Source organism: Arvicola amphibius, chromosome 10 (assembly GCF_903992535.2).
Source record: "Arvicola amphibius chromosome 10, mArvAmp1.2, whole genome shotgun sequence".
In the NCBI taxonomy this organism is placed as follows: domain Eukaryota; kingdom Metazoa; phylum Chordata; class Mammalia; order Rodentia; family Cricetidae; genus Arvicola; species Arvicola amphibius.
The window spans coordinates 1,340,316-1,352,730 of record NC_052056.1 but is presented as its reverse complement, the minus strand read 5'-3'; the positions used below and the strand labels follow the sequence as shown (position 1 = coordinate 1,352,730).

Below are 12,415 nucleotides of genomic sequence, written 5' to 3'. Positions count from 1 at the left end.
CCCTGCATGTCATGTGTTCGGGGACCAAGGAGGTAAGAAAAGGGCATTGGACCCCCTAGAATTGGAGTTACAGGTGTCTATGGGCTGCTATGTGGGTGCTAAGAATTGAACCTGAGTATTTTGGAAGAGCAACCAGTATTCTCAGCTGCTCAGCCACATCTCCAGCGCATGTTGTTAGGTTTGCTTATTTATTTATTGTTTTGTTTAAGACAAAGTTTTACTGTATAGTTCAAGTTGGTTTGAAACTCTCGAGCCTCCTGCTTCAGCCTCTCAAGTTCCAGGATGATAGGGGTACCCCCTCATGTACCATCACACCATCCCCATTTTTTTAAATAAAAATAATCAACAACCCTCAGGGTAGATTAAAAAATTAAAACAGCACACTAGACACATTTTCCATGGTGTGTGAGGCAAACCCGCAGCTAATTCTGCCCAGAGGAAGAGCTGCTTTTTTACCAGATGAGACACCCAGCTGGCACACGCTCAGCCACCACTCATCCATGACCCTTCACTCAATTTGGCTCTAAGCTAAAAAATTCTGCTTAAAAACTCATCAAAGATGTCTATATGGGATATTAACACATGGTAAGTACAGTGTAATTACAGATGGAAATGGTCCCTGATTAGTAGAATAATTCTCCTATGTCATTACTCAAGAATTTCCCACATACTGATAAGGAGAGCCCATGGGTTCCCTCAGGAGGCTTTCTCTCCTCATAGAGCTCCCTCTTCCGAGTCTCGCAATGATACATGCTTTCATGAAAACCCAAGAAACAAATAAGCAGGTTTCTGGATTTTTATGATAAAGAGAATAACCAATGAATGCTACCTGAGACAACATGGAAGAAAATATATATCACTGAGCTCATAGCTAAACCATATCCTAACCCTTCCCATCAGCTAGTTTGTATGAAGGTCAGAGAAAATGGGACCATCAGAAAGACAGCTCAAACAAACACCCAGGAGAGTGGTGCACTGGCTTCTCTCTTGGGAAGGTGTGATCAACCCTTCACACACAGACCTGAACACAACTGGTCACCAAGGGCAACAGAGAAACTTCTGCAATGACCCTGACTCTTCCTGCAGCCACCACCTGGGTTCCATGTCTCTGCTTCTCATGGGGAGCAGGAAATTTCTGCTGTAGGCCTCTGTACTCTCTAGCTCACTTCTTCTCAGAAGGTGATCTATGCTTCTAATTGATTCCCGTGGCCTGAGACTTTCCTTAGGACCCAGGACCTTGAGTCAAGTCAGCCCTGCAGCTAACCCTCCACACAGATCTCAACTAGCACTTTCTGCCCTGTGCCGCCTCCCACCCTTAAAGTTAGCAGGCTTTCCAGAATACATAGTCTGTTTCGCTGCCATCCTCTTTAGTGGCTGTTTGCTAGAATTTCAGGATTCCATCTCCCTTTTCCCCTTAGGAATCACTGCATGAGGCCATTAAGCCAAGTCCTCTAGCTCTCCTTCCTTCTTCAGTGACTGCTCTGCTACTCAACATACTGCTTGATCTGTTACCTGCTTCTGTCCTATTGGCCCAGAAGCTCCCTACAGCCCAGATGAGCTTCTGTCTTCCCAGCAACTATAGCAGGGGCTGGTAAGTATATATGCTAAGTACAGAGTCGCTAATGATGGAAGAAGAAAGAAAATTAGAGAAGTATAATCATTTGAAAGCAAGTACAAAGTGTTAGATTTACAAATTACCCATGCTTGTTTTAAGGATTTATGGCTATGAACAGTTTCCTTTCTTTTTAGAAAGTAAAACTCAAAAGCATCAAAACATCACTAGGAAGATGTTTAAGGAAACAAAACAAAGACTGCCGTGGGGAAAGACTTTAAGAGAGGAAAAAGTGCTCACCGGGCTTCATATCCCACACTGTTTGGCAGATTCTTTTCTTGTAGCTACTATTTTGATGAAATAATGAGATTAAAAAATAGCTAGAAGGGACCTTGACATTGGTTACTTGTAGGGTTGTGTGTGTGTTTTGTTGATTTTATGTTTTTATTTATGTGCATGTGTAATCTGCCTGTGTATTTATGTGCTCTATGTATACAGTGCTGGAGACCAGAAGAAGCATCAGGTCCTCTGGAGAAGGTGTCACCAATAGTTGTGAGGCTCCACACGGAAGCTGGTAATTGCACATGGGTCAAGTGTAAGAACAACCAGTGCTCTTAACTGCTGAGCTAGCTCTCCACACCCAGAAGCCAGTTATAAACTCTTCAAGGTGACTTGATTTTATGACAGGACAATGACCTATCATGAGATCTGGGTTATACAAATTCCCAAACTGGTTATGCTGTATTCATTAGTTCAATTTTAATCAGAATATTTTTTTCTGGAAATACCTTTTCTCACTTTTTAAAAATTTTGTTTTTGAGATGTACCATTCCTCCATTTTCTTTCCTCCCTACAAACCCTCCCATAAATGCTTATGTGTTCTCTTTCAAATTCATGGCCTCCTTTTCTCATTAATTATCATTGGGTACATATATTCCTAAACATAACCTGCCCTGTCTATATGTCATTTGTTATTGTATGTAAGTTTCCAGGTTTGACCATGCAGTATTAGACTACCAATCGGTGTGCTTTGCTCTTGGGAAGACTGTTTATCCCACCCTCAGCATCTCTGTAGATCTTTGTGGACAGTTGAGGCTTCGTGGGTTATTCCCCATGCACTTTGGGATGTCTGTTGTTGGCCTTGCTTAGCTCATGTTCAGGTCGTCATGTCGGTGAGGCTTTATGGGAATATCTTACGACATTACTAAGAAAACAATGGAAGCTGAAACGTCTTAGGTTTGTACCCTCACCTCTTCCGTCATCATGGGGCCTGTGACACTCTCATGGTCTTGTTATCAGACAAATGTGTGCTGTGGATTGAACGCAAAATGTCACTCATGTGCTCGGACCGTGGAACCTCAGCTGGAGGTGCTGCTTTAGAATGTTGTGGGGCCTTTGTGGGGGTGAGGGGAAAAGACTGGTGGAGGGCTGTCACTAGGAACGGTTCGTGAGTATCACTCCCTGTGTATTATAGCTCAGCCAGTCTCTCACACGGCAGCAATGTGATAACTGAAACCTACTACAATAGATGCTTCCTATTATATATACACACATAACATGGCAACAGTGCTCCTACTATAGGCTAATAATTAAAATCACAGTACCAGGAATGGGTGATGCCTTTTGGAGTTGCTGGCCAGTGAGGTTATATAGCCCACAAATGTTATAGGTTATTGCCAATGCTTTTGGTTGCCCTCCAGAACTTGGCAGTAAGAGCCCATTGCTGAAGACACCAAATATTTGAATCATAGAACATGAAGATGTCAATCTGGTACACACCTGGGGCATCATCCCTAATGGCTAGCTTTCATGATGCCAAAAGTGCTAGAAAAGCTAACAGAGGAGGAACGTAATCATCCACCTTACCAAGCTATGAATCTAGAGAACTACAATTAGTGACCAGCCTGGCAAGACATACCTTATGACTGATACAACTGGGGTTCAAACATTGTGGAAGTAACCAACTATTTCATGATTGGATTTAAGGCTTACCCCACAAGATGAAGCCCATACCTGCATCATTATTGGGTCAGAAATGGATATGATATTAAACCAGTTTCTAATGACTTATCATCATATCCATAGATATGTGCATCTCTCAGCACTCGCCAGAGAAGTGTGACCAGTTGTGGGTCTCTGTGTTAATCTATTTGCAGTGTATGGTGGTTAACATAGAGACCCACAACTGATCAAGGTTTAGAGAATAAGAAACTGAAGATTTCTCAGCCCTATCTATATAATATACCTTCCTCCCAAGGTTAAGGATAATCATGGAAGGAGGGTGGACAGAAAAACACTAAGAGCTAGAGGAAGTAGATGTAGATAAGGAAACAATATTCTCTGAATACCACAGGGAAACTGCACATATTAACTCACAGCGATTGTGACAGCCTGAACAAGACTCACGTAGCTCAAACCAGAATCAAAAAAATAGCATTGAGTGGGAAGATGGGCATGAAATTCCACTTGTAGCTGAGGAGTTGTTAGCAATTGATAACTACTAAGAGAGGAACAGTCGATTTTCCTTAAGAATGTAACTCCTTGAAAGTTGACCACACACTAGAGGAAGTCCACACTTCCAAGAGTATATGGACAGCACAAACTGAAATTGTCGGTTGTTAAAGAAAAAAGACACAATTGGGAGGGTAGGGAAGAGGGGCAGGTGGACCTGGGATAAGTTGGGAAGAGGTGGCTAAGGCCAAACCACATAACTCAAAATTCTGAAAGAACTATTAAAAAAATAAAAAGATAAATCAGACAATGTTGCCACCCTGGTCAGAGTCTCTGGGCATGAAGGGAAAAGAGTAGACTTGTGAAATAAATAAACACGTGGTCAAAATCCATGGCACCAGTATGTCAGAGCCAATTGTAAGCCTAATGAATGGTCAAGAGTGGTCAAGACCTGGTCCACCTCTAAGTTGTCTGATTCCTTAGCCCAGTCTACAATCTGGAAGTTAGACCTTTACAGTTCCCTGTGACATTGTAAACTTTGGCAAAATCTGAGAATCACTTATCAGTGATTTCGGAGAAAAAGTTAATAATTTCCCACAGAGATGGAAGATAGATCTATTTTCAAAAATGATCATTTAATGGACCTGGATTAGGACCAGAAATCACACACATGTGATCTTGAATGTTCTGGGGGTTCCATGGTGCAGTTCATGTGAGATTCTGTCCTACAACACCTTGTTCTCTCTGACTTTTCAAGTCTCAGCGACCAGTACACGAAGCACATTCTATCCTCATAGCTGTCACCCAGCTGCTGAAACACTGTACATGTAACAGAAGCTAATTTTTGAACAAGTCCATGACTAATGAGATTAAAATCTACTCTGTCACTTGAAGAGTGAGGCCAATTCTACTTCAGCTAATGTTAGTCTTGGCCAAAATGATGCTGGTTACTGTTTCTACTATTGCAAGTAATGATGATGATGATAATAATAATAATAATAATAATAATAATCCTAGCATGTTCTTTTTTTAATTTACTGTTTGTACCTGACCTTAATCCTTCAGAGTAGATTATATTGAAGATAGTCAAGGCACTGTTATGCCCTTCACAAACAATGGTAGTTCTGCTTGGAAGAAGAATTGGGAAGCCTATTTTAATTTATCTTATACAGGAAAGGGGAGAAGTCTCCTAATTCCCATAGTCATGTGTATCTTTTGTTTATTTCTAAATGAAAATCTAGTGTCCTGCTTATTCATTACAAGAGTGTTTTGGTTTGGTTTTGCTTTATTTATTTTCCAAATGTGTGAAGTTGTCTTCTTCCCACGACTTCCCAGTGCACAGCACTCTCTGGGCTTTGTTGGTGAGGATTAAGAAACACATTCGTTTCTGTCAGAAAAGGTGTAAGAAGACACAGCTCCAGACTGAGGAAGGTTGGGGGACCCTCTTCTCACGGAAGACCACTATTGATGGTCCTGGAGATAATAATTGCATGGAGACACCAATATTCGGGGATTTAAAAGAGCAAGCGATCAGCATCACTCATTCACAGCTATCTTCTCAATGTGCATGACGATTAGACCCTTAGAGAATCATGAAATCACATCACATTTGTGCTGGACAGGTCGGTGGATAACTAGTACTATGTCACACTAGGAGCATGAACTATCGTGAGGCTCTGGTGTCTGCAGAAAAGATTTGAAGCAAAACCAGCACATCTTTGCAGGATTGAGATCGCTCCTCGTGTTCTCTATACACTACACTATCCTGTTTTATTTGTTGACCATAGATACTATGACAGTAATCTTAATTTAAACCATCACTAAAGCTTCCCCAAACAATGACGTATTTAACACTAAAGAGAAGTGAGGAGCAAGAGGACCCCATCTATAAAATTTTTACCATGCTGTATCTCTTTAGAAAAGCTGTGATATACGGTATTAGTCAATGTTATTTTTTAAAAAGTTTATTTTACTTTTAAGTGGGGGGGACAAGGCGGCGTGGTTGGGGGGAATCTGTGAGTGCAGGTTCCAAGAGTGGCCAGAGTCTTCAGTCTCCTAGAGCTGGAGTTACAGTTGTGGTTGTGAGCTACTAAGAACTAGGTCTTCTGCAAACACAGTACACACTCTTAACTGTCTCATCTCTCTAGTCCTGTAAGATTAAAAGCCTTATACAGAATAAATGTAATAAAGTCAGGGATAACAAATTTTTCTCCTTAAATCCTTATGTGTTCAGTGGAGACCCTGTTTTATCAGATTCCACAGCTTTCCCTTGTACATGTTCCTAAGCCATTTTATTGGACATATTAGAGATTAGACAAATATAATTTTGTTTCAGAATTTAGAGGAACTCATTATTGATTTCTGTAACTGTGCTTCTCTTTATTTAAGTGGGAGAATAGACAACTCCTGTTCCTGATCCTTTTCGTAGTATTTCGAGCCACGCCGCCATTGGATCCCGCCGCGTGCGTGGGCTACCTCGCTTCACCCACCTCTCACAATCAGCTGACTCTGGTGTTCCACGGCCGCCGCCTCGTTCCGGGCGATGCAGGTGTAATTCCCATTGTGCATCAGGGAGAGATTGGAGATCCTCAGGGAGCTGGTGAAGTCGATGTTGTCAATGGTCACCCCGAGGCTTGCCGGGATCGGCCGTCCGTCCTTCTGCCAGGTGATGGTGATGGGTAAGTCCCCCGAGACCACCACACATGGGATGAAGACCCTCTGCCCAATGGAGAATCTTGGGAACTCAAAAGGTTGGATGAAAGGTGGAACTAGAAAGAAAAAAAGTAACAGAGGGAAGACAATAATGAGTGGTTGATATTTTACTTAATCTTATGCCATTTGCCAAAGAATGTGCAGTGACCCACTTGTACAGTCCAGGAGTCTATAAGCTATAGACTTATAGAAGACTATAAATCTTTTCTATAAAACTATATAAGGCTATAGAAGACTGGCAAGTGTACCTCTGTCACTCAGATTTCTCAGCATGCTTAATGCAAAGCAAGGCTCCTTTGTCATTCAACCAATATGATTTATTATTCCATTCAACACAGCAGAATTTACTTTTGGCTGGCAACATTTGAACTGTTCTCCAGTGTGAAGCCCTTGACAGGGCTTTGGGCCTGGTGTGTCTTTTTTACACACGGCGTGTGACGGAGGCTCTTGCTTTCCTGTTTTGCTACCGCTGGCACTGAGTGGCAAACAGGACCGTAGGTTCCAGTGTCAGTGCTCAAGCTCGTCAACATTACCAACTAGTAACAGCCACACATTGCAGCTACCTATCTTAGGTCGTGGGGGTGCTCTACACCCATTACAGGTTGCATGTTCTCTAGAGAGCATTTCAATTCATGAATGGACCCATGACAGGTATCTGTGCTATTGGAATAGGTTATGCTGCCAGTCTGGCCAGTCAGAGAGTCAGCTAAACAAACTGGATGTTTCTTTCTTAATTTGATCCCTTTACAACCTGTTCTTTGTCTTCTTGCCTCAAGACCATGTTTCCTTGTCACCTTTTTTGATGACCTTGGAGACGCTTTACATCACAGACTAGTCAAAGTTGAGCCAAAGAAACCAGGTTGGAACCCTAGGGATGGGCAGGTTATTAATATACCATAATCTCCCTGCAGCTTGGGAAATGGAGTCTCCAACAAGGTGCTTTACCCTTTGGAACAAGTTGGTCTTTTCAGGAGGGCTCAAGCCATTCCCATCTGGCTGAGGTTGGACCCTGTCTTGCTGCTACTCATTATTGTATTTTTGCATGTACTTTTTTTAAAAAGAAAAAAACATTTTATTTTTTAAAGAAAAAAGAAACATTTCATTTTGAGGGCTTGAAAATAACATATGCTACAAACTGCGATTCTAAAGCTCAAAATGACTGGTGGTAAAAAGACACCATGCCAGATGAATTGACAGAAGGGGAAACAAACTGATATCCATAGTGTCTGTTCATTAATCCACTATAGATTCAGCTCTACTATCAACTCAAGGGAGATGTTAGGAACACAGCTGAGAAGACTAAGTAGAGAACAGGTACGGAATCATTCATTCATTTAATGAAATGTTCTGTAGGCACCTCGCATGTGCTTGGCCACCACTGTATGTCATGAGCCCAGCAATAAACATAGCGTATGATTCGCTGCCAAGTGCAGTATTCATGAAGACGTAAGCAGCAAACAGCAACACAGCAGGGTCACGGCTTCTTGGGGACTTGACATTATTACTGTTGCTACTACATTCTCTCAGAAACAGCTGCCAGCCGGAACTCAGAATTGCCAACACAGCCCAGAGCTAGAAGGTCTCATCTTTAGGAGGCTTGAGTTTAATCTTAACCAGAGAAATTTAGAAACAAAAACAGCTGAAGGAACCAATAAGCACAGCCGATGTCCAGAGCATTACAGTTTCTCAAGGTGGAGTCACAGATTTGGGTCTACAAAGAGCTGACTTGAGCTAAAGGGCAGGGCCCCAGGAGGATACTCTCTGTGGTGCTGTAGACAGGAACAGGCAGATGAGAAGTGTTAGTTCACGGCAGCAACGGGCTGGGGAAGACACCAGTCGGACAAGGATACTTGTACTTCTTTACCTCTTGTTTACTATGTGCACAGACAGTATTGATACTGAATTGATTTAATGCTTTGCAGTATAGAGGACTGCATTATTCATCTCTGGTTTCTTACACATAGAACCCGGTGGTCATCATATTTAGACAAACACTGGTCCCTCTTTCTAGCTTGGTGCTTGCCGTCAGAATAGAAGATCAGTTTTCCACGTTAAGAGCTTTGTAACTAGGCTGCAGAGCCGCCCATCCAGCTGTGCTACTTAAGATCTGCATTTAGCCAGTCCCTGGGCCTTGGTTTCCCTATCTATAACTGACAACCAAAGCCCCAAGACCTTAATCAGCCATGATAACGATTCAAAAACCAGGGGCAGCATGATTCAATTCTTGTGCCTTTAAGAGGAGAAGCAACAAAACCACATTTAAAGAATTAAATTTACCTAGGAATTTTTAATGGAAATGAAAAACATATATATGCTTATTTTCTATCCATCAAGACAAACATGGGAAGTAAGGCGCGTGTACATGTGTGTGTGTGTGTGTGTGTGTATTCTTATGAGAGCATGTATGCACACCGGTAGGAGAGCAACCCGGACTATTGTTCCTTAGAAGGAGCTTGTCTGTTTTGCAATAGGGTCCCCATTTGGTGTGGAGGTTACCAAATATGTTGGGCTGGTTGGCTAGAGGGCCTCGTGGACCGTCCTGTCTCTACCTCCCTAGTTCTGGGATTAGAAGTATGCATCACCACCCTGGCCTGTTTCGTGTCAGCACCAGGGATGGAACTCACATTCCTATGCTTTTAAGACAGGCACTTAACTGAGACATCTTCCCAGCCAACGAAAGGCATCTTTACATAACTATTAATGTTATAAATTAATATTTAATATTAATATTTAAAACAAGTTTAAAGTATAGATATAGATAATTGTGTTCAACAATTGTGAGCTATACCAAAGACCCCTTATGCAGGGAAAGTTGTAAGACAGAGAATAGTGTATACTATTTTCAAACAGTCGACAGAAAGAATTAGGTACAGACGGAGTGGCATTTAAATACACATGAAATCCAGACAGGGGCTGGGAGATTACTCAGAAGGTAAGACTACTTTCTGTTCAGATATGAAGATTCCAGTTCTAATCCCCATTATCCTCATAAACAGCCAGACATGGCTTTATGTGCATTTGTAGCCTCAGCGGTGTGTGTGTGTGTATGTGTGTGTGTGTGTGTGTGTGTGCATGCGCGCGCACGTGTAAGATCACTAGGGCTTCCTGGCTGCTCATCTAGCTACAGGTTCAGTGATGGAGACTCTATCTAAAAGGAATAAGATGGAAAATGGCAGAGTAAGATATCCAGCATCCCCCTCTACCCTCCACACAGGTGATGTACCTGTCCCTAGGTGAACATATGCCGCATGCATACACATGCACATGAAAACGCACACCCCAAAACTGAATGCTTTCCAAAGTTGAAAATTCATCAACACATGAAATCCGAAGGGACACAATTACAGCTTTATAAATGACTTCAGACATGGCTTGAACAGACACATCTAAAACGTAAGCCAAGAGGTGTGCATTCAACATACTGAAAAGCAATACTACAGTTGGAAGGATAGCTCAGTGGTTGAGAGTGGTGGTTGCTCTTGCAGAGGTTCAGTTCCTGGCACCCACATGGGGGCTCAAAACCATCATTAATACCAGTTCCAGGGGTTCTGGTATTTTCTTCTCACCTCCATGGTCACAAGGAACAGATGTGGTACATATATATATATATATATATACATGGAGAAACACTCGAATATATAAAATAAATAAATTTATGTGTGTATATATGTATGTATGTATGTATGTATGTATGTATATCCCAGAAAACCAATGTCAACACCCCCATTCATGCATGCCACTCAGGACATAAGCCACTGCTCTCAACATATGATTTTAAAGTGTCATGACAGTCTTGGTTAGTCATTATTCATAACTTGTTCCAACTAGATGCTGAGATATGAGGGATCCTGACCAGCTTAGTGAAGAACCACAGTGGGGAGCTAAAGGGAGGTAAGAAGTCAGGCATGGATATGAGCACATAGCTTGTCTGGAGTTTGGAAGCATTGTATAAAAACACACTGTCCCTAATGGCTGGTTTTTCTGAAAAAAAAAAAAAACATAGATGACAATTGAGACTGAATTGGGAATCATGGTTCGTATATTTAAAAGGATAAGAAGTCATATTTAAAATGTAGTGTGTTCATAGAAAAGTTCAAAATAGTTAACATACAAACGTGTATGCTGAAACAGGCAATGAGTCAGGGGAAAGTCAGGTTTGCTATCTGTGCTGGACGTCGCTATTTTAGAATGGGCCACCTCTTGAAAGCAGATTAGATGCCTGGACCAATTAACTACCCACATCACCTCATTGCTGCTCCCTCTTGCTTCAGTTAGAGTTGTGGATAGCAAAATGACATTCCGACAAGGGCCCCGCACAGGGGCCTTGCCTTGGTGAGGTCTAAAACAATAGCATTAACAATCAGTCATAATAATAAAACTCACCACCATCACCCCACATCCTCCTTCCACAACCTTTTAGAGCGCTCAACCACATGATCAGGATATGTCGACTCCTCACCCAGTTCAGAACACCCTCTTAAATGAAGCAAAGCGCCCAAATCCTGTTGACAGCAAAAAGCTGGCGATATTACAGGAGTGGGGCTTGCTGAGTGTGAGACGCACTGGGTTTTGACATAACCTTTCTGCGAGAAGTATGTAAATAACGGTTAAATGTCACCCATTACCGGGTTTGTGTGTTTAGGAAGGCGGGGGCTGAGAGCCCTTCCACTCTTGCAAATGCCAGCTTCCGCTCTTATTCCTTCCAAACTCATACTAGCAATGTGAAATGAAGTTGACCCGTTTCTGTTTTTACTCCCAGAAATTAAAACCGTATTCTGTTTAAAACGGAGTCCAGAACATTAATGAAAGACCATGGGTTGGGTGCAGGTCAATCTTTGATAATTCACAATGTTTTCACAATTCAGGGTTTGGGGAGTGGTGTGGAGTGTGGGTGTGCTCATGATTGTGAACATAAGTGGGGCCAGATACTGATCTTGGGATGACATTGTTTGATGACTTCTCTACATTAATTTTTGAGACAGTGTCTCTCAGTGAACCAAGGACTTACCATTTGGCTAGGGTGAATGGCCACTGAGTCCTGAGATCCACCTGTCACCCTCACCCCATTGTCCTAACACCCTTGTTTTGTGCCCCTGCTGAGATCAGAACTGAATGCACAAAGACCTTTGCCTTTTAAATCTCCTAGGATATATAATGGACACCTCTTTTCTCAGTCCCTTTCTTCCTACTTTCTTTCCCTGTTTTACACACTGTTATTTCTTGTCGTTCTTCAGAACATTTTCTTGTGTGCATGTTGTGTGTGTGTCATATGTGTGCATGTGTTTATGTGTGTGCACATATGAGTATCTAAAGTACGTGTGTGTGTGTGAAGAAGTGTCTTCAATCATTCTCCACTTTAATTCTCCACTTGAGATATTTAATATCTCCACTTGAGATAGGGTCTCTCACAAAACCTGGAGCTTACTAAGTCATCTAGACAGGCTGGGTAGCAAGACCCGGTGGGGGTGTGTCTTTGCATCTCTCCCTCCTCAGTTCTGGGATTATGAGTGTGTGTTACTATGCCAAGTTGAAAAGACTGAACTCAGACTCGTATTCTTGTGTGGTGACCACTTTGTCAAATGGACAATTTCCTGAGCACCTTTCCTTTAACATCTCGTTTCCATCTTCCAAAATCACCCCATCTTCAAATTCTGTATTATAGGAAGACAATTCCTGTGAACACTCTATCAGAGTTCAGTC

At 42.1% G+C, this 12,415-nt stretch overlaps 1 protein-coding gene across 1 annotated transcript in view; it reads right to left on the bottom strand.

Moving 5' to 3' along the window:
* The window catches only part of Dscam (DS cell adhesion molecule), a 445,545-nt gene that overhangs the window by 206,951 nt on the left and 226,179 nt on the right, over window positions 1–12,415 (bottom strand). The window contains exon 8 of the mRNA XM_038345563.2: window positions 6,493–6,771. Within this exon, the coding sequence (XP_038201491.2) occupies window positions 6,493–6,771 (279 nt within the window). The remainder of the gene's footprint in view (window positions 1–6,492; window positions 6,772–12,415) is intronic.